This window comes from Symphalangus syndactylus, chromosome 14, assembly GCF_028878055.3.
Source record: "Symphalangus syndactylus isolate Jambi chromosome 14, NHGRI_mSymSyn1-v2.1_pri, whole genome shotgun sequence".
Taxonomy (NCBI): Eukaryota; Metazoa; Chordata; class Mammalia; order Primates; family Hylobatidae; genus Symphalangus; species Symphalangus syndactylus.
In genome coordinates, this window is record NC_072436.2 from 52,403,731 (window position 1) to 52,425,407 (window position 21,677).

Sequence of the window (21,677 nt, forward strand, 5' to 3'; positions counted from 1 at the left end):
GACAACTTCCCAAGTAAAAATAGGTGGAATCTCAATCACTTAATCACATGTTAAAAAAAGATCTTGCTTGTGTCCTTAAAGTGTCACAGTTCTCATGTACCTGGTTCAGACTCTACTGTAAAGTCACCATGAGGTGCTAACGTGGAGTGTCCCTGACAGTAGTTTGATAACTCTTCCAGTGTTAAGGCCATGAAGTCCAGGTCTGTCCACACCTCAGGCTGCACCTCTGCTCTGTTCTCAATTCAAAAAGTTCAATTTTTTTTTTTTTTTGAGACAGGGTCTCATGCCCAGGCTGGAGTGCAGTGGTACAATCTCGGCTCACTGTAACCTTGACCTCCAGGGCTCAGGTGATCCTCCTACCTCAGCCTCCCTAGTAGCTGGGTTTACAGGTCCATACCACCATGCCTGTCTAATTTTTATATTTTTTTTTTTATAGAGATGAGATTTTGCCATATTGCCCAGGCTGGTCTCAAACTCTTAGGCTCAATGATCCACCAGCCTTGGCCTCCCAAAATGCTGGGATTACAGGAGCAAGCCACTGCGTGCAGCCAAAAAGTTCAATTTTAGTACCTATTTAATTTCAACTTCCCCATTGTCATCTGGCAGCACCCCCTTGGCTCCTCGTAGAGGGACTCCTGGCCTCATGGCCACCCGCTGGCTCCCAGGGCGGACCTCCCCGTGCACTGGGGCTGATGGGCGTGTTTACTGTCCTGTCGACGTAAAGCCACTCAAACCAGCTGACAGCAGTTACAGGCCAAAATATATTCCCCTCCACCATCTCTCGGGAACATGACCCTTTCTTTTCAAAATGGCCTGAAAGTAGAGCAAATGGCTCTGTTTTAAGGCATCATTACAAAGACATCTCAAAGTCTCTCAACTTGTTTATCCACATGAGTTTCTTAAATGCTCTGAGGCCCACTTCCCTCCTGGGGAAAAGGGAATATTGGTAAAAATGAGCATTGATTGGAGGCTCCCTGTCGTAAGGTCCCGCCCTTAGCACTATCCAAGGATTGTGGAATAAGTTCTCCAGGAAGCCCTCTGAGGCAGGTCCCAGGGCCCTGGGCTAGATGAAAGGCAGAGCTAGCATTCATCCTGGACAATGTGACCCTGGAGTCCCTGCTCTGACCACCACGGTCTGCAGCCCCCTATAGCACCCACCTCCCACCTTGGAGGAGTTGCTGCAGGGATTGACAAAGTAACATCTAGAAAGAACTTAGCTGGTCTGGCACGGACGGACATCCCTTAAACAATGAGAGCTGCTGCTGTGAGTTGAGGGCTTCATCCCCTGGGAGGGATCTGAAGGGCTATGAAGGGGAGGGGCTAAGGGAATGTGAAAGGGGTGGCCCTGGGTGGGGGCCCCATCAGCGGGGGTAGGGCCTGGAGGAACCCAGGAGTAGGGGCATAGCCAGGGTGCTGTGGATGGAGGCTTCCTGTGCTGCCATGCAGATGGCCAGTCCTTCCGTGCAGATGACTTAGCCCTCAGGGGCCTCTTAGAGCAGCAGGGTCTTTGCCTTCCCTTGGGAAAAAAAAAAACAGTAGGAGATCTCCACCCCTGCCCAGTAGCCTAACCAGCACTTAATTTGCATCTTCCTTTTACTCTTGATTGAACACTTTTGTTTGTTTGTTTATTGTTTGATATACCTATGCCTATCTGTTTCCCTGTGGAAACAGACAAATGATAAAAGTGTTCCCCAGGGTTTGGGAGTGGGTTGGGCCCATGACCACCACGGTGCCATCTGTGTGTTTGGTGAAGGCGGCCATGCCTGCTGTCTGCTGGCCGTACACCAAGTGCAAACAGTTCCTGTGATCCTGTGGGTGTCACGGGTTTTCTTTTCTCCTAACCATGTTTCATTGTTCAGCTATGAACTTCAGCCCCTCCTTAGGCTCTCTAAGAGGCCACTCGGATATGTTCAGCATTCAACATGGAGTTGTTTGTGAATATTAAACCGGACTTGAAGATGCAGTGGTCACGGACGAGAACAAGCGCCGTTTGCTAGGGAGTTGAGCCGAAGGCCTGCTCATGACCATCAGAATAAAGCAGAGGGTTCCTGCTCTCAGACCACGGGGAGCCTGGGTCTCCTCGGGGTGTGCCTCTGTGCCTGTCGGGGCTGGGGCTGGGATGCGGCGTGGCCATGGTCGTCTGTCCCAGGTCTGTGATTTCATGTTTTGGGAATAGCACCACCCAGGATTGCTCTGGGAATGTTGTATAAGCTGTGTGAGTTTGTGTTTCCATGACCACTTTCTCATATTTCGAGATATTCTGAAGTTTAGTTAGATTTGAACTTCTCTTGAAGGCTCTCTTGAAGGCAGTGTATTTTTACATGTGATTTGTTGTTTTTAGAACCCAGCCAGAAACACAATAAATTCATTTTTTTAATATAAGAGAGGTAAAGTCAGTGACAGAGTGATGATTATTCACAAAGCAAGGTTGATCTCTGACTGCTTTTCTTCTGGAAATGATGACAAGATAGATGAGTCTCATTATAGAAGCACAAATGCTCAGCCCCAGAGGTACACCTCACACGAGATTGTGGTGCAAGGGACTCTGAGATTCAAACAGATGCATGTTTATGTGTGGACGCGTTTAGCACATGTTTGAAATAAACAAAACTGCATTCCCTACCTTGAAAGAGAGCCTCACACAGCAGCGTTTTGACTGTCATGGTGACTTTCAGCCATGCCAGCCTCATGCAGTGACTGAGTTGCACGGCTACTTTGCAGCCAACCTAAGCTCCCTCACTTCGGGCCATGTTGGGCTTTCCTGCTCTGGGGGATGATGGCCTTCCAATCCACGCACACTATTGTCCATTTAAACATTAAATTTCCCAGCCACACAGCTTCCGTCTGACAGCAAGGGGGTTGTTAACCATGATTGTGTGAGTTCTCCCCACTCTTTCCACCCCCACCAGCAGGACCACCCACCCTTCAAAGACCCAGTGCTTGCTGGGCAGTCCTAGAGATTAAACCACACTGCAGTGGTGGTTTACCCAAAAGAGGACATGGGAGTGGAGGCAAGGACCTGTCCCCTTCTCTGGTCTTTTTCATTAGGAAGAAATCTGTGCCTTTGGGTAGGAAAATGGTCTTGGGGAAGGGGCCTCAGCCCAGCCAGCAAACTGGCGTTGTGCTCTGTGCTGCACTGTGCTGGTCACTGGGGACTCAAGGACAAAGGAAACACAGCCCACTTCCCTAGGCTACTCCCAAACAGTGCTCTAATAAATCACCAAGAGGTCTCTTCTCTTTGAAGCCAAGCATGTGTGTCTGTGAGGTGAAGAAAATGAATGGCATGCCAGACGTGCAGAGGAATTGGGGGTGCCGCCTTACAGCCTCTGCTGACGTGTTCATTTGTTCACTTGTCGTTTAAATAATACAAGAACGACACCTCTCGGAACTGGGAGATGAGGAGGAGCCTGTGAGGAAGCAGATTTGGTGCCCTGATGGCAATGCCTTAAATAGTACCCTAAAAACTACTTAGAAGTTTCTCCACTGTGTTCTCTAGAACAAATAGAAGGGTTTTTCTCCTTGACGAAACTGGGGAGCATATTTATTTTGTAGACTCACAACAGAATCTAAAGCAGGATTCGACCTTAGGATTGCCCTCTATAACAAGTCACTTCACAAATAGGGAAATGGGGGCAGGGTGCGTGAAGTGACTCACCCCACATGCATAGACAGGTGGGGCAGAGCCTGGGCCATGCCTTATCCTGCCAGTTCTTTACCCCCCAGTTCGCCCCAAAAGTGGCTGAAATGGCTTCTACGAATGTTCACAGGCATGTATCAGTGATAGGCCTACAACTGGCTTTTAAAGGACACTAGGTACATTTTAGGGGACAGCCTTTGGAAGCTGGCTTCAATGAGGCCTTTGAGCATAAGGGCTCAGCAGGCTTCACACTGATATATGGAGCCCCAGGGTCCCTCAGAAATGGGCTCTCCCCGCTCCTTCAGAGCACCTCTGCGTGGAGAGCACGCTTTATACAGTGCACTTCTGAGTAAGATTTCTTTTGAAATGAATTAATCTGAAAACTACTGTAAAGAAAAATTTAGCCATGCTGAAAAGAATACAGTGTTATCATAACAAATAACAGAGTCTGAAGTTGTGTTTCTTTTTTTCACTTTTAACCTCATGCTTCCCCACTGTCTCCTCAGGATGAATGGGGGGACCTGGGTGGGCTGGGGAATCACCCTCACAGGCTTTTCAGAAAGCGCCCTCCTGCTTGGTTTTCCCCACTAGGTAGGATCTTGGGGACAACGTCTTTTCCAGCTCTTTGACTGATGGATGGCCTAAGAAGCTTCGCTCACAACTCAAGTTTATGTCTTTATGGCTCTTGTTCTCATCTCCCTTTACCATGAAAGCCCCTGGGGCAGGCGTGGAGACACAGCCCAGCACTGGGAGCTTGGAAAACACTAAACAAGTAATTGTGGAATGCAAACTGCCCAGGGGAAAAGTCCCCATGTATTTTGGAGAAAAAAAAAAAAAAAAAAAAAGCATCTTCTTTTTTATTGCTATTTTCGGGTACGTGTGATATTTTGATACAGGTATTCAATGTGTAATGATCAAATCAGGGTAACTAGGATATTCGTCACCTCAAATATTTATCTTTTCTTCCTGTTGGGAACATTCCAATTCTTCTATCTATTTTGAAATATACAATAAGTTATTGTTAAGTATTATTTCCCTACTAACACAGCATCTTCTGAAAGCTGCCCGTCTGGCGCGGTGGCTCACGCTTGTAATCCTAGCACTTTGGGAGGCCGAGACGGGTGGATCACGAGGTCAGGAGATCGAGACCACGGTGAAACCCCGTCTCTACTAAAAATACAAAAAATTAGCCAGGCGTGGTGGCGGGCGCCTGTAGTCCCAGCTACTCGGAGAGGCTGAGGCAGGAGAATGGCGTGAACCCGGGAGGCGGAGCTTGCAGTGAGCCAAGATTGCGCCACTACACTCCAGCCTGGGCGACAGAGCGAGACTCCGTCTCAAAAAAAAAAAAAAAAGCTGCCCGTCTTAGCTGATGACTGGTGTGAAGGTTAATTTTTATGATGGGACTGTCTGCTATTTCCTAAGTGCACCAGAGGAAAAGTGCATAAGAAGGAAAGAAAAAAAAGTAGGAAATCAAATGGACTTATTTCCGAAATGTTGCTCTAATAGCAACATTAACGTGATATTTTGGTGCTGAATTATTCTGAATCCACTAACTATCTGTACCTCTTTGTATCTCTTTGTTCCTTCTTTCAGAATGCTGGAAGATGACCTTAAGCTAAGCAGTGATGAAGAGGAGAATGAACAGGTAAGATTCTTTTTTATGTCACCATCATTTGGAGGTGACACTGATAACAGTTACCTGGTGGACTGTGCTGGGTGTTAACCAAGCTGAATGGTGGCACTCCAGGCTGCTGGTCTTTCGTCTGCTAAGTGTGAGCTTCTGTGCAGTTGGATCAGTATATTAAAATAGCTTGCCCATAATTTCCCTTAAGCCTTGAATTCTGTAATTTTTATGATGTTGAGACCAGCAGTGGATATTACAAGGAGGCTGACTAAGATCAGGCTTCCCTCAGAAGTAGACAGAGTCTTTTTTTTTCTTTTTTATTTATTCTGTGTGTGTGTGTGTGTGTGTGTGTGTGTGTGTGTGTGTGTGTGTGTGTGTGTAGCTAACTAGCCATCTGGAGATCAAACATATGACCTTAACCTCATCAGCATGCAACAGGCAATCTGTAACATTAAATATTGAGAAGTCTTATACAGATATTATTAACATTGAGAAGGAGCAAATGTAGAGGTGAGCCAAAATGATGAATAAAAAGTAATCATGCTCGGTATAGGCTGTTTGTCTTAAATGATAAATGTGCTTGAAATATTCCCCCCTGGTGTTGATTTATCAGCTCGAGACATCAGTTAGGGGGTTATAAATACTCTTCTGATCAGTCAGTTAAGGTGAAAAAATATACACTTAACATTCATCACTTTCACTTCTGCATTTCAAGAAATGTTTGTATTTCAAAGCAAGTTTAAAAACACTAAAGACAGATTTTTCTACACTTCTGTTTTCTTTTTCTCATCCCCTATGTTGTATTTTGTCAAGTTTAAATACATGTGATGGGTAGAAAGACAATTCAGAGAGGCTTTTTTTAATAAGTCATTTTTGTATGCATTACAAAATACTAATGCTATTCTATTGGTTTTGGAATAGTGAATTAATAGGAAGGTATCATGAAATGCTATGCAGATGATTTGCTGTCTAGACATGCAAATACAAATAACTTACAAAGAGAACAGGCAGAGGTTAAATAAAAGTCAAAGGAGAATTCCGAGGAAGAGTATCTGAGCAGAGCATAGCTATGAGGTCACAAAAGAGGTTACTCATCTCATGGGAGAAACTGAGGCACCAAAAAGGGAGAAGAGCTTGAGGAGTGTGGAAACCAGATTGGCAGGTGGAGAATACCCAGTGGAAGAAGGTTAACTGGGCAAAGAAGGCCACTCGGGCTTTGAGTGTTTTAGAGATCTGTTGATTTGTTTCCAGGGCAGCCAGATATCTGCCACACAGCAATCTTAGCAGAAATGTAGAGTGGCTTCACTCCTAATTTTGGCTTCTTATCTCCATGATGATAAGCAAATGATTTCATCTCTTTGTGTTTTTTCCCATTAAGTGGCCTGGATACATAGATTATGGATTAAATCATATCAAACATGTAAATTGTGTATGCTTTTTATTAGAAAAAGGGTTCACAGACTATTTCAATCTGCAAACCTTTTTAAATTTGGAAATAATTTCCTGAGCTATTTCCAGGAAGTATTTCCAATGAAAACTCAATTTTAATAAACATTACTAATGACGTACTATACGTGTTCTCTAAGGCAGTAAGAGCTTTTAGTTGACTTATTTTGCTTTTTAAGCTATCGCCTTCCATTCTGTATTCATTGATAATATTGTGTTATGAATGTACAGGTCAGATCCTTTATTCTTGCATTTAATTCCTATGTGAATATACCTTCCTGTTTTTGCAATATAAGGAACTGACAATGAATAATTTTTATACATTAATCCCTTTTTCCTAATTAAGACTCCAGACAGTGGTTTTGCATATGATAGTTTAAGTTATTGCTTCAACAGTAATTGCATTAAGTTGTCCTGCTTTGGCCTATAATTATACCCTGGTCTAATCACAGAATTGTAATTCCCATACTTTTAAACAAGACTAATGATCTGGTATTTTTTTCTCTTCAAGAGCAAACTATGCTTTATCCCTGAAACAGCATAGCCTGTGCACGAACACACACACACACACACACACACACACACACACTCATTCCCTGGCGTTCTGAGATAATTGAACATTTAACATAAATGATTTTCCTAGCTGTAATCAGAGTTTGCACCTTAAACTCAAAATATTTTAAAAATCCCTTGCCTCAATAAACATAGTACAGTGTATGAAAATCCTTAACCTTTTCTGACATTATATCTGGCTGTCTTTGTGAATATTGGTTCAACCAGCCCATGTGCCACTGTAATAAAGAGGTGTCTACAAGAGCTTCAAGTTGCTATACATGCCTGCCCTTCCTCAGATCACCTCAGACTCTGTGCTTTTGAACACTCCTATCTGAGGTTTCCTTTTCTCCGCATTGCCTTTGTGATCCTAAAGGTCAAAAGACAGTCTAGTTTAGTGGTTAAGAGCACAGCAGCCCCACTCCAAGGGTTCAAATCCCCACTCTGCTGCTTAGTTTTGCAACCTTGGCCCAGCCTCTGAACTGTTCTCTGCTTCAGTGTCTCTGTTTGTAAAATTGTAATTAATGCTAGATCCCCAAGCCTGCCACTTCATCAAAACTTGAGGTCACCCATCATCTGCATGTCACCAGATCCAAAAGGCATATTTTGTGTGTGTACAGAGTCTTGCTCTTGTCGCCCAGGCTGGAGTGCAATGGCGCGATCTTGGCTCACTGCAACCTCCGCCTCCCGGGTTCAAGTGATTCCCCTGCCTCAGCCACCTAAGTAGATGGGATTACAGGCACCTGCCACCACACCGAGCTAATTTTTGTATTTTCAGTAGAGATGGGGTTTCACCATGTTGGCCAGAGTGGTCTCAAAATTCTGACCTCAAGTGATCCACCCGCCTCAGCCTCCTGAAGTGCGGGATTACAGGCGTGAGCCACCGTGCCCAGCCTGTTTGTATATGATTTATAAAAATGATATGTCTTTAAAAATGACTATATATATATATATATGATATAACCAATATCCAGATGAAAATACAGACATGACCAGCCTCCCAGGTGCCCCCATGCTCCCACCAGTCACCACTCTGCAGAAGAATAACCACTTTCCTGTTTTCTAACACCATAGTGTAATTTTGCTTATTTTTGCACTTTGCATCATTGGAATTATTTGGCACGTACTCTTTTGTGTCTTGCTTCTTTCATTCAACATTGTTTATGAGATTCACCCATGTTGTTACTTGTATTGAAGTTTGTTCATTTTCATTGCTGTATCCTGTTTCATTATGTGTGTATGTCATTGCTAATGGGCATGTGGATATTTTGGCAGGGGTCAGGGGGTAGAATAGTGTGCTCTTATTAGCATCCTTGTACAGGTCTTTTTATCCTTGTACAGGTCTTTTCATCCTTGTACAGGTCTTTTCATCCTTGTACAGGTCTTTTGTTGAGCACGTGGGAACATTTTTGTTGGATCTATGCCCAGAAGTATAAATGCTGAGCAGTAGGGTATGTGCATGTTCAACTTTAGTAAATTATCTCAAACCATTTTCCAAAATGGTTGTACCAGTCAACACTCCCACCAGCAGTGTAAGAGTATTTCAGTTGCTCTACATCCTCACCACACATTTGTCTTTTTAATGTTCATGAGGGATATTGGTTGGAAGTTTTCTGTTTTGTACTGTCTTTGGCTAGTTTTGGTATCAGGGTAATACTGACCTTATAAAATGAATTGAGAAGGGTCCCCTGCCCTTTTCTCAAAAAGATTATGTTTTTAAAAAATGATGTTAGGTTGGGCACGGTGGCTCAGGCTTGTAATCCCAGCACTTTGGGAGGCCAAGGCAGGTGGATCATCTGAGGTCAGGAGTTCGAGACCAGCCTGACCAACATGATGAAACCCCTTCTCTACTAAAAATACAAAAATTAGCCAGGCATGGTGCGTGTGCCTGTAATCCTAACTACTTGGGATGCTGAGGCGAGAGAATAGCTTGAATTTGGGAGGCGGAGGTTGCAGTGAGCCAAAATTGTGCCACTGCACTCCAGTCTGGGTGGACAGAGTGAGATTCTTTCTCAAAAAAAAAAAATATATATATATATATATGTTAATTATTTAGCAGAATTCTCTAGTAAAACCATATGGGCCTGGAGATTTTTAAACTTAAAGATTCTATTTCCTGGCCGGGTGTGGTGGCTCATGTCTGTAATCCCAGCACTTTGGGAGGCTGAGGAGAGCAGATCATGAGGTCAGATCATGAGGTCATGTTCGAGACCGGCCTGGCCAACATGGTGAAAACCAGTCTCTACTAAAAATACAAAAATTAGTTGGGCGTGGTGGTGCGTGCATGTAATCCCAGCTACTCGGGAGGCTGAGACAGGAATATTGCTTGAGAGGCTGAGATTGCCGTGAGCTATGATCTAGCCACTGCACTGCAGCCCGGGTGACAGCATGACTCCATCTCAGGGGGAGAAAAACAAAAAAAAATTTTTTTTTTTGGGAGACAGGGTCTCACTCTGTCGCCCAGCCCAGAGTGCAGTGGCGCGATCTTGGCTCACTGCAAGCTCCGCCTCCTGGGTTCACACCATTCTCCTGCCTCAGCCTCCCGAGTAGCTGGGACTACAGGCTCCCACCACCATGACTGGCTAATTTTTTATGTTTTTTAGTAGAGACGAGGTTTCACCATGTTAGCCAGGATGGTCTCAATCTCCTGACCTCATGATCTACCCGCCTCGGCCTCCCAAAGTGCTGGGATTACAGGCGTGAGCCACAGCGCCCAGCCAAAAAAATTTTTTAATAGTTATAGAGCTACTCAGATTATCTAATAGTCATAGGGCTATTAGATTATCTGTTTCATACTGGGTATATGTGGTACTGTGTTCTTCAGTAATAAGTCTATCCGTGTCACTTAAGTTGTCATGTTTATGCAGATAGGGTTGTTTATAGTATTCCTTTATTATCCTTTTGATGACTGCAAGATCTATAGTGTCAGCCCCTGTTTCATTACTGATACTCATTGTTTGTCTTCTTTCTTTTTTATATCAGTCTTGCTAGAGGTTTATTAACTGTATTGATCTTTTGAAAGAACTAGCTTGTTGTTTCATTAATATTATCTATTTGGTTTTTCTGTTTCAGTTTCACTGATTTCTTTATTTCCCTCCTCTTGCTTGCTTTGGGTACATTTTTGCCCTTTTTCTAGTTTCTTGAGGGAGATTAGATTATTGATTTGAGATTCGTTCTTTTTTATGATATAGTAAGTATTTAGTGCTATACATTTGACTCTCAGCAATGCTATAAACTTTATCCCACAAATATTGATGTGTTGTATTTCATCATCATTCAGTTCAATAAGACTTCTTCTTTGACTCATGGATTATTTAGAAATGTGCTGTTTAATTTCTAAGTGCTCAGAGATCGCCCTTAATCTTAACTTTTATTGGTTTCTAGTTTGGTTCCTTTATGGTCAGAGAATATAGTCTGTATGACTTATTCTTATACATTTGTTGAGGATTTTTTATGACCCAAGATATGGTTTGTCTTGGTATGTTTTATAGGCACTTAAAAGAATGTGTATTCTGCTATTGTTGGGTAGGGTGTTCTATTAATATCAATTAGATTTATCTTATTTGATGTTCTTTTGTATCTTTTCTGGACTTTCTGTCTCATTGCTCTATCTAATGTCGAGAGAGAGGTGTTGAAGTCTCTGGCTATCATTGTGGATTTGTTTATTTCTTCTTTCTGTTCAATCAGGTTGTTTTCACATATTTCACAGCTCTGTTAGTTGGTGTGTGTACATTTAGGATTGCTATATTTTGTTAGATTGACCCTTCTATCATTATGTAATGTCCCACTCTGTCTCTGGTCATTTTCTTTGCTCTGAGGTCTACTTTTTCTGATAACAGCATAGCTACTCCTGCTTTCTTTTGATTAATGCTTTCATAATATAACTTTTTTCCATTCTTTTACTTTTAGCCTACCAATATTGTTATATTTGAAATGAGTTTCTTATATACAGCATATATTAATAGTTGTCATATTTTTATTCAATTTGCCAATTTCTGTCTTTTAATTGATACATTTAGACCATTTACATTTAATGTAATTATTGATTTGTTAAAGTGTAAGTCTACCACTCTATTTTTTGTTTAGTTTCTTCCTGGTTTTTATTGTCTTTTTCCTGCCTTTCTGTGTATTCCTTAAACTTTTTGAATTCTATTTTGATTTGTCTGTAACATTTTTAGGCGTATCTCTTTGTACAGCTTTTTTAGTGGCTATTCTAGGTATTACACTATATATATATAACTTATAACAGTTCACGGGTACTGTCATTTTGCACACTTTCTCCCGTAATATCCTATAATTACCTTTGTTACAGAATGAATAATAATAGATAATACAAATGTAGTTTTCTGTCTTCCCAACTTCGTAAGTAAACAACCTGAACTTCACTGTGTATCTTATTTATCTTTATTTCCCTACCTCATACCATGGGTGACTGGCTTCTAGCAGAGAAACCTAAACTTCTCAATGCCGCATCTGCACCACTGCTTCCATCTGCACTCATCCTCCCCGTGCCCTCCTGTTGCGAGAGGACACTGCCCTGCTCCTATCTAAACTTCATCCATTTCCTCAGAGCTACATAGAGACTTGTTCTTTTGATCTCATTATGCCCCCATCTCTTTACCAGAAATGCTTCTCATTGGGCCCCCAATGACCTCTCTAGAGCCAATTATACTGGGCTCTTTTCAGTCCCCTGTCTTACTAGAAGACTTACAGCATTGAACACTGTTCATCACCCACTTCTCTGTAGGAGTCTAACACCACACTTTCCTGGTTTGGGTCCTGCCCCTCCGGCTTCTCTTCTCAGGCTCTTTTGCTGACTCTGATTTTCTGCCCAATGTTGGAAACTTTCCGTGTTTATTCCTGACTTTTCTTCTCCATGTCTGCTCTCTGGGTGATCTCATCCATTCCTATGACCTTCAATTTTTATATACTGACAATTTCTAAAGTTATATCCTCAGCTCAGAACTCTCTTCTGAACCACAAACCTACTTTACTTTTCCACTTGGATGTCTCACGGACATTTCAAATTCAGTCTGTGCCCAACTGGACTTCTGGCCTTTGCCATCGCGCTACCCAGACACACAAACATGTTCCTCTTGTTATTGTTCCCATTTCCAAAACTAGCCCTGCCAGATGCCCAGCTGTTCCAGCCTAGAAACTTCGGACTCATCCTTGATGATTCCCTGTTCCTCACTCAGATAGTCACTTCATCTCTAAGTCCTATAAACTCAGCCTCCAAAATGAAATATTGGTCCATCTACCTCTTTCCATTCCCAGCTAGTCAAAACCAGTCTGGTATAAACTATTGTATTTCTGTTTCCTGCCCTCTGTAATACAGCCTCCCCACGGTGATCTTTTAAAAATCAGATCAAGTAATTCCTTGGTCTAAAATCTTAAATAGGTTTCCCATCCCACCTGGGATCAAATTCGGAGCCCTCAACATAGCCAACACTACCTTGCACTATCTGGCTTTGTCCACGTCTCATCTTCACACTGAGCTCATTTGCGGCCCAGCCCTTCTCCCAGCTCCTGCAGAAAGCTGAGCTCAGCTGCCTTAGGGCCTCCATAGGCTTCTACTCCCTCATTTTTGCCTTGCTAACACCTACTCATGTTGGAGGTGCGGCATAACTTTCACTTCCTCAGGGAGGCCTCCCTCTTATCGAATCGACTCCCAGTTAGTCCTTCTCACAGTATCCTTCATCTTTTTACCTAAATCTCATCATAATTTTAGTTATATCTTATGTTTACTTTTTCTAACATCTGTCTACACCAGCTAAACTGAAAGTTTCCTGAGGGCAGGGACTGTGTCTGGCACAGCAGAACTGCTAAATATTTGTTGAATGAATGCATAGATAAATGCATAGTGATGCCTTCAATTGAGAGTATTTCCCACTGTCCATTGTACAGTATCAAACGTGACCTTTGCTCTGACTTTGTTCCTTTTCCTGAACTCTGTGATTTTTCAAATGAGTTCTTTCCAAACATTAAAAGTATTGACAGAGATGACAAAAATATAAGGCCCAATATCTTAAATTGGCTATAGATTAATACACAAATAACCTATTTGAGAAAAAAAGCATTTATCCAATCTCCATGGAAATGTCTATAGCCCCTTCTTAAAGATGCTTACATCAAGCTATATTGAAGCTACGAGTTTTCATAAGTTATCTCAAACAGAAGCCTTCAAAACCAAGAGACTGAGTTTCTCCACAGCCTTCCCTTTCAAGAATAACCAAATTTTGGCTGTAGCCTCTAGTGCTGGGGTTGTGACCAGGTTTCCTTAGAAAGTTTACAAACATAAATGAAATGGAAGCATAGCCTTATGGTTGCACCTATGATTTTCACACTGGATGAGGTTCCAACTGGAAATAGCACAAAAGATCTGAGAATCAGTTTTCTTATTTATCTGAGTAAATGAAAGGTATGTGATACCTGGAGTAATTTGTTTGATCTCCTTTATGTAACTGATGGTTTTAACCATTCCAAAGACCAATGTTTTTATGAAATAATGTGAAGTAATTAGAAGACTTAAGACACTAAGTATAAAAAAATTTAATAGATTAGGAAGGGAGTGATTAATTATATTGCATGTCCTCCCATTTGGCAAAAAGATGAGCTCTGCCTCTCAAGTCAGGGTAAGCTTGGGAGGTTGGACTCAAGCAAATATGTAGATGGCATTACTATAGCTAAGGCATGAGGAGAGGGACACATGATTAAGACTTTCAGCAAGGAGCAGCCGAGATAGCGTCAACTGCAGACAGGTGTTTCGGAGATGACAAATACATAGCTTAGGGAAAGGAAGGGACCAGGGATCTAAATTGAATGGCTATGTACACGCCTGCAGCTTCCAGTAATTACGTTATCCAAACATATTGGGCAGTCTTTTTATTTTAACTTTGTAGCCACATTTTTCTCTTTAAATGAGCATAGTTTATCCACTTTAACTGACTATTTTAATTTTACAGGCAACAATCACTGGATCTAATCTGTAGAGGGTAATTTCCCCATTGGCATAATTTACTTCTTACACAATGAAAAGTTGCCTTTTAATCCCCAATCAATATTTGGAGAGCATGCAATTAATTTAATAGATATCTAGATCATTAACATAAATCTGCAAATTAAAGAGCCAATTATTTTCTTATTTATAATGCATAGAGTAATAATCGTGTCTCTTAGAAATAATCTAAAGCCTCACTTCATCAAGATATCAAGATTGTAGGTGATGTTGCTCTGAGCACAAAATTGCAGTTCTTATCACTGTTGCCTTTGGTTGCCTATGGAGCAGCACAAGAAACATTCCCATCTCAATTCTGTGCTCTTTACCATAGAGATTACTGGATGACTCACATCAGTTTTGGGTGTACTGTTAAAAGCAGATTGCCAATTGTAATGGAAGCTCTTCATTTTTTCCCTTGTTTCTTTTTAATATGACAATTGCATAACACAAAGCAGAGCTTTTGAAATGTCTGAAAGCATTGACAGCACATGTCAATCAGTAACTAAATGAATTAGCTGAATGATATGCAGACATGGAGTAAAAACATAGGAGGTTTTTGCAGCCCAACTCTACTTCCTTAGGTGCATTTTTCTTCTCAGGATCAGCTTGGTTGATCCTGAAGCTTTGGCCTGTGAAAATTTATTACCCACAGAGTCAATCTGCATTCAGGCAGCCAAGTCTGAATAAATAGAGTCATTGTGCTTGTCTGGGATTTGTGGCCAGGGTTCATCCAGTCAGCGTGACATTCACATCCCAGGAGATTCATAAAAGCCAACACCCTGGTATGTGCTCTTGAATCCTGCCAAAATTGTGTAGAATTATATAAACAGGAGTTGAAGCAATAATCAGGACCAGGTTTGAGGGGCAAGGCTCCAAAGTCAAGTTTCTTCTACATTAGAAATGAACTGTATTGTCAGTGTTATTTGTAGGCAAACAAGAGCTAGACAGTTTTCACAAAAAAACTGAGCATAGTCTCAAATACCTACTAAGTACCAAATATCATGTAAGATGCTGGCTTGTTGGTCTTAATGAATTACACATTAGTAATATTCATTATGATAACTTAACCACAGATATTTTAAGTAAATTTTCAATGCCAGGGAATCCCTTGCCCCAATGGACAATACAGAAAGTATATATTAAATATATTAAACCTCATAGCAGCATAGAAAAAAGAATACTCTGTTTGTTTTTCTTTTTAGTCTTGCATTTTATGTTGTACCTGAGCTAAATACCCAATCTGTTCATAATAACTAATTGGTTTCTATTAATATGGAAACAGAACAATAACTCTAATTGAAAACTGCCTATCAGACCTTTTTCACATCCGTATATGAAGTAATCATATATTTGAACCTCCCGTCATAATCAGTGAAACTCAGATGTTCAGCAGAAGAGTTGGTTTGTTTGTTTAACCATCCTAAAGCTTTTAGTTAAGTAATTGCTTTTTTTTTTTTTTTTTTTTTTTTTTTGAGACAGAGTCTTGTTCTGTTGCCAGGTTGAATTTCAGTGGCGCGATCTTGGCTCACTGCAACCTCTGCCTCCCAGGTTCAAGCGATTCTCCTGCCTCAGCCTCCTGAGTAGTTGGGACTACAAGTGTGAGCCACCATGCCCAGCTATTTTTTGCATTTTTAGTAGAGATGGGGTTTCACCGCGTTGGCCAGGATGGTCTCAAACTCCTGACCTCAGGTGATCCACTTGCCTTGGCCTTCCAAAGTGTTAGCATTACAGGCATGAGCCACCGAGCTGGCCAGTAATTGTATTTTATAAATAAAATTTTACTGTCACCAGAAGCAAACACAAAATTATTTTATTTTATCATGCCACTCTTTATAAACATTTGCAAAAAGCACAAGCATAGGTAGAAATATACAAACATGTAATTGCCTTTTTTTCATGTTAATGGACTATAATTTCCAAAATTGAAATGGTCAGCCAACTTAAATATCACTGAGCACAGAGACTCACAACCCTGTTTCCTAAAATATTTTCTCATCGAATCTCCTTGGAGACTCAATGGAGATTTATGTAGATTTAGTTGTGTCCAACCAGCCTGGGCCATGGGATATGCCTAATTTCAGCCTGAGGACCCTAAATGGAATCTGGAAAATGAGAAAATTATATAAAAACCAAAACATGATCCATCAAATTTGGGCAAACATACAATTAACACACAAATGGGAAACCATTGCCTTTGTTATGTTGAAGAATTCATAAAAGGATCTACATTTTTGAAAGTAAGCCAAGTTTTTGTTAATGGTGGATATCAATACCACCAACACAGACTCTCCATTCAGGCCAGGAGAGGGGCTAGGCATCATTAGTTGATAGGCACGCTTTTCTCAAACACAGCTGCCAGCAGGGCTGCTGGTTGGCAGAAGAAGTGGAATTCTCCCTCCAGGGGACATTCCTATTTAACTCAGAGGAATAGCCCTTTGTCCCATGACTTCAATGGTTTTTTTCTTCAGTAGCTTTTTAGGAAGTGAAACCCTGCAAGAGATGTTGTTCCTTGGAGTATACGCTATCCCTCATATCCAGGAATGGGCAGTGTCATATAGTAAAGGATTTGCCGACAGTTACTCAGGTGTTTGGTCCAGATATACAGTTGTAAAGTTGAGTTTTTGTTTTTCTTTTTCCAAAGCTTCTCCAGGTAGGGCTGGTTATCTCACAAGCCCAGCTTTTCTCAGGAGACTCTCTTAGCCTGTTGTTCCTACATGGAGAAAAATCATGTGTGATCATTCAGGGTCCCTTGGCACTTCCCAATTCCATCCCCACCAGATTTGCAGCCAAAAGGTTGTGTTAATTAAAACAAGACCATCTTTAAGAAGCAGACCAGATAATGGCTAGAATGTTAGGCCCCCAGACATGGTCATCTGCACGCTAGAAAACCCTGCACGCAAGGATTCCAGTAGAGAGATCTGATTCTCTGGAGAGATCTGATTCACATTATTTTCTCTGAGTACCTCTTCTTTCAACCTGGATTTGTTCTTAAAGTTGAAGGTATTTCAAAGAAGACTGTGTGATTATTATACATTACATGCAAAAGCACTTTTACATATAAATCGTAAAGCACTGTTCACTTGAGAGGTGAAAATCCTAATAACAATAATAACACACTCAGAACTGGTTCAGCTTTCTCTTGTATAATTGGTTTGCAAAGTGCAATTAGGAGAATCTTTCCTAATCATTACAAACCTGTTTTTGCCTTCAAATATTGCTATTTTGCCTGAGTAAAAAAGGTTTAAATGAAATATAAAGCCAGACTTAGATTTAAGTTCTTCAAGCCCAGATTGCATTTTTAACAAAAATACCAAAACATTTTGTGTTATTTTCATCTGGTCTTTCTACAAAAACAAAGGAACATTTGTATTTCACAATTTAGGCGCTAGTTGCTTTCATAATACTCAACTACCTGCCAAGGCCAGTGGAAAGTGGACAGGACTCTACCAAAGCATCATATTGCGATAGCATAAGGACTTTTTAAAGGTCCAAAATGTATTTGGCAAACTCAACAAAATAGGAAATGACTAATCCCAGTATCCACCTGCAGAGCCAAAGATGAAAGCCATTAATGGACATCTCCATCTTGGCCTTGCTCAAGGTCTGGCCTGCATTGAAATTGCCCTGTGAGATGAGTTCCAGGAACATGTGAATGACCCAAGCCCAGAGGAGCAGGCCACAGAGTCATGATGGAACCTGCAGTACTTAGTGCTTTCATCTGGTGGAGGGATTGGACCACAAAGCAGCGGTTTCCGCGCACACAGGTCTTTTTGTGCTAGGAAACTTGAACCATTGCCCAAGCAGAACCTAAATAGTCTAGGCTGTGATGAGGAGCTACATCAGTATCACCTTTATGCAAAGCTTCATCATGTGCATACGATCGCCTCATAGTCCAGTCACTCTGACATGTCATCTCTTCTGCATTAAATCCCACCAAGGCTGCAACTATCTGGAAAGACAAGTCAACTGGCACTTTTAGAACTTAGCACTTATTACTGATGATTTACTTTCTATTTTTTCCCCTAAAATTGTATGTCACAGACCTCTAGAAAAGACCTGCCCATTCTAGTGAGATCTGGAAGCCAAGGCAGCTGTCCAGAAGGTAAATCACTTCCTCACTTTGACCAGCATCACCATCTGCACTCCACATTTAAACTTCCATTCCTAAGAACCAGGAGTTTAAATGCATATACTACCTGCGTTGTATCTCCTAGCAGCTCAGCCAGCATTGGGTCCGATGGCTACTCTTGTTTGTTTGCTGTCACTTTGAAATTGTAGCTAGACAGACACATGTATGCGTGTGTGCACATCTGGAAGGCACAATTGCCTTGCCAAAACTCAGTCCCAGAAACCATGTTTCAGCCACCTGATTCTGAGAACAGGCAGCTGAGCTTGGATCTTCCACCAGCATCCAACAGCACCAGTAGGTTTGCCCGCTCTGCCAGGTGAATCTTCAGCGATGTTTGCTCCTACCCAGACCTAACCCAGACAGCTACTTCCTTTACATAGTTCTGTCATGGTGAGCCCTGGAGGTAAAAAGAATTCTTCCCCAGAAGATTTTGACAAGGGCCAAGATCAACAATAAGGATATAACCCTCTTGAGAAGAGAAATTAGTCTCAGAAACCTGAAATCCTCCCATCTCCTTTGCCAACACTTGTCTAAGAGGTGACTCCTATCATTCCCCTTCACTGGCATCCCCAGATAAAGGTTTCCCCCAGTGTCTGTTAGCATCCACCCAGTGTCCCAGCAGTCCTCTTCTCACTGAAACTGCCACAATTCAGAATTCACCTAGTCCCCTTTGCTTTCAACCTCCAGCCACAGGAGTCCATGGTGAGGCCAAGGCAGAATGGGGCTGCTCTGTGGAGCCCTCACTGGCCTGGTTCCTTTACTGGCTCTGAGACCACAGGCAAGCTAATCTTCCTGGACCTCTGTTTCAATATCTTAAATGCACTGGACAAAAATATTAAAGTAGATTAATATAAAATATTTTCTATGAATATAAATAAACATTAGTATAAAATTATGAAAACAAGCCTGGCCAACGTGGTGAAACCCCGTCTCTACTAAAAAACAACTACAAAAATTAGCCAGGCATGGTAGCAGGCACCTGTAATCCCAGCTACTCAGGAGGCTGAGACTGAGTTGCCCCGAGAATCTGGCTTAGGGTTAGATATCACCCACCCCACATCATGGCGAACACTAATAACCTCACACATGGTCATGGTCTTCTTGCCATCATCCTCCCACTTCAGAGTGACCTCTTACCACCCCCACACCAGCCACGTATCCCACAGCCCTCCTCCAGGCATCCTTCAGGGCCCCTCTCACCCATAATGTTGCTTTCGTGGTGTTCAGAATGTCCTGCCCTGCAGGGTGCCATGTATCATCTGTGCCCTCCATAGAGCCTTAACCTGGACAGGGACAGTCCCTGTGGCACCCTCTCACGTTGTCCTCACACCTTTCTCTTCTTGCTCCTGACTGATAGCAGCTGCCTACATTTTCATTTGTGATGGCAAAGGCCTCCAGAGCCTAGAAGAGCCACGTGCTTTGGAGCAGGGAGAACCAGGAAGTGGATGTCACATGCGGGTGTATCTCTAGGGAGTGAAATGTCCTAGAAATGCTCAACAAAAATGAGTATGCCTCTCTCAGTCCTCTCAGATTTGACTTGCCAAATTAGAGCCTTCCCTGACAATCTGGCCTCACGTAAGGCCCCCAGATCACTCTGTTGATAATAGGATCCACCTCATGAGATAATGTTGCCTGTGCAAACTTCATCTGGTATGGTCAACCCTAACAGCATTTTTCTCAGGATATAGTAGGTGCTCAATAAATGTTTGTTATTGTCTATCAAATTTCTAGTAGGCATAAACAAACCTAAGCAATGTGGGGAAGCAGAAGATAGTCAAATATTTTTCAAAGAGGAAAATGTGTCCAAGCATTTAAATAAAGCAAAGGGAAATAATACACAGATATGAAAAAATGTATTTCCACAAACCTCTTAGATTGGAGATCGTGGCAAATAGTGGTATTTGTCATCCCCGGGGTTACCTGCTCACATCTTGTGAGTGTTATGGGTTGAGACAGAGTTCTTTTAGGTGGAGGGAAAATGAGCTACGATATCTGCCGTCAGTGTTCTTGTAAGGAACTTGGGAAGCCAAAACTAAAATTGTCGTGAGGCAGACGGCATACTCCCCAAAAATGACTAGAATCCAGGGCTACCTCATGTTACAGACTAGGAGTGCATGGAGAGGAGCCTGAGAATTTTTACAAAAGAGTTAACACTTAACATAAAGAGTGAGCTAGACCTCAGAGTGTCTGCAGTGAACAGAGGGAGGAGCCGATAGACAGAGAGCCAGAAAATCACACAAGCATCGGTTGGACTCAACATTAGGAATTGGAAGGATTCGTCCTCTGCTGACCCCGTTCAGCTCTGTGCTTTCATTATTGGCATGCTCCTCAGGCCCTGAGGTCTGCCTTCTTATCATGATCTTATTTAACAGGGTTTATAAGCAGCAAGTCATATTTGCACAGAGCAGTCCTTATTAGAGCGACTGTACAGCCCCATGTGCCCAGAACAGCCAGATTTTCTCGTTTTGTCTCTGACTCCAGTCTGGTTAGCATCCCGTTTCACTCTCAAATTTGTTCTTATTTGGATGATAAATTATATTATCATCCCTGACTCTGCCTGACCCCTATAGAGAATGGGATGAGGTCAAAGTTGACTGAACAAAATGCTTCCTAGGCAGCATTTATTTCTAGGAATCCGAAAATGCAAAAGACTCATTATTGCTGAGAAAAAAATAGAGAGGAGTTAAGAATTTTTCCTTTGTCTTGCAGATATTACTAAACGGGTTGAAAAATACTAAATGGAAGCCCACAACATAAAAAGCTAAGAGACCCATTAGCTAGGACTAAAGTGAAAAACAATGGCATAGAAGTTAAGATAATGAAACATAAAATTGCTTATAGATGTGGAAGGAAATTAAACCGTGAAATAAATTAATAAGTACAAGTCTCAACTTGAAAAAGAACAGCAAAAAAGTAAGGCTTTAGAAATAGAACTTCTATAAAAATATGTGATTGGGTCTAAATTTTACAGTGTGCTTCAATAACAGCAAAACACAAACTAAGATTAGCTACAAGGGCATTTATTGAAGTATTTGAATATGGATACAATGTCCTATCACAGGTGCAACAAGCTGATTAAAATCCCTGTGCAGAGATACCTCCTTTATTGTCAGCAGAATAAATCTGATACTGTTGATAGCAAAAATGGAGGTTACTGACATCCATAATGAAAACACAAAGATATATCCCAACCAGTTGAAACCTAAATCTTTTTCTCTTAGAACAGTAGCAAAATGTAGATCCAGAAACCTCAATCCATTTTTATGACTGTTATTTTTTTTTTTTTTTT

General features: G+C 41.7%; 1 protein-coding gene across 8 annotated transcripts in view; it reads left to right on the forward strand.

Moving 5' to 3' along the window:
- The window catches only part of AFF3 (ALF transcription elongation factor 3), a 606,392-nt gene that overhangs the window by 472,816 nt on the left and 111,899 nt on the right, over nt 1-21,677 (forward strand). For all 8 annotated transcript variants that reach the window (XM_063617614.1, XM_055243815.2, XM_063617612.1 and 5 more), the window contains one exon: nt 5,231-5,282. In XM_063617614.1, the coding sequence (XP_063473684.1) occupies nt 5,231-5,282 (52 nt within the window). The remainder of the gene's footprint in view (nt 1-5,230; nt 5,283-21,677) is intronic.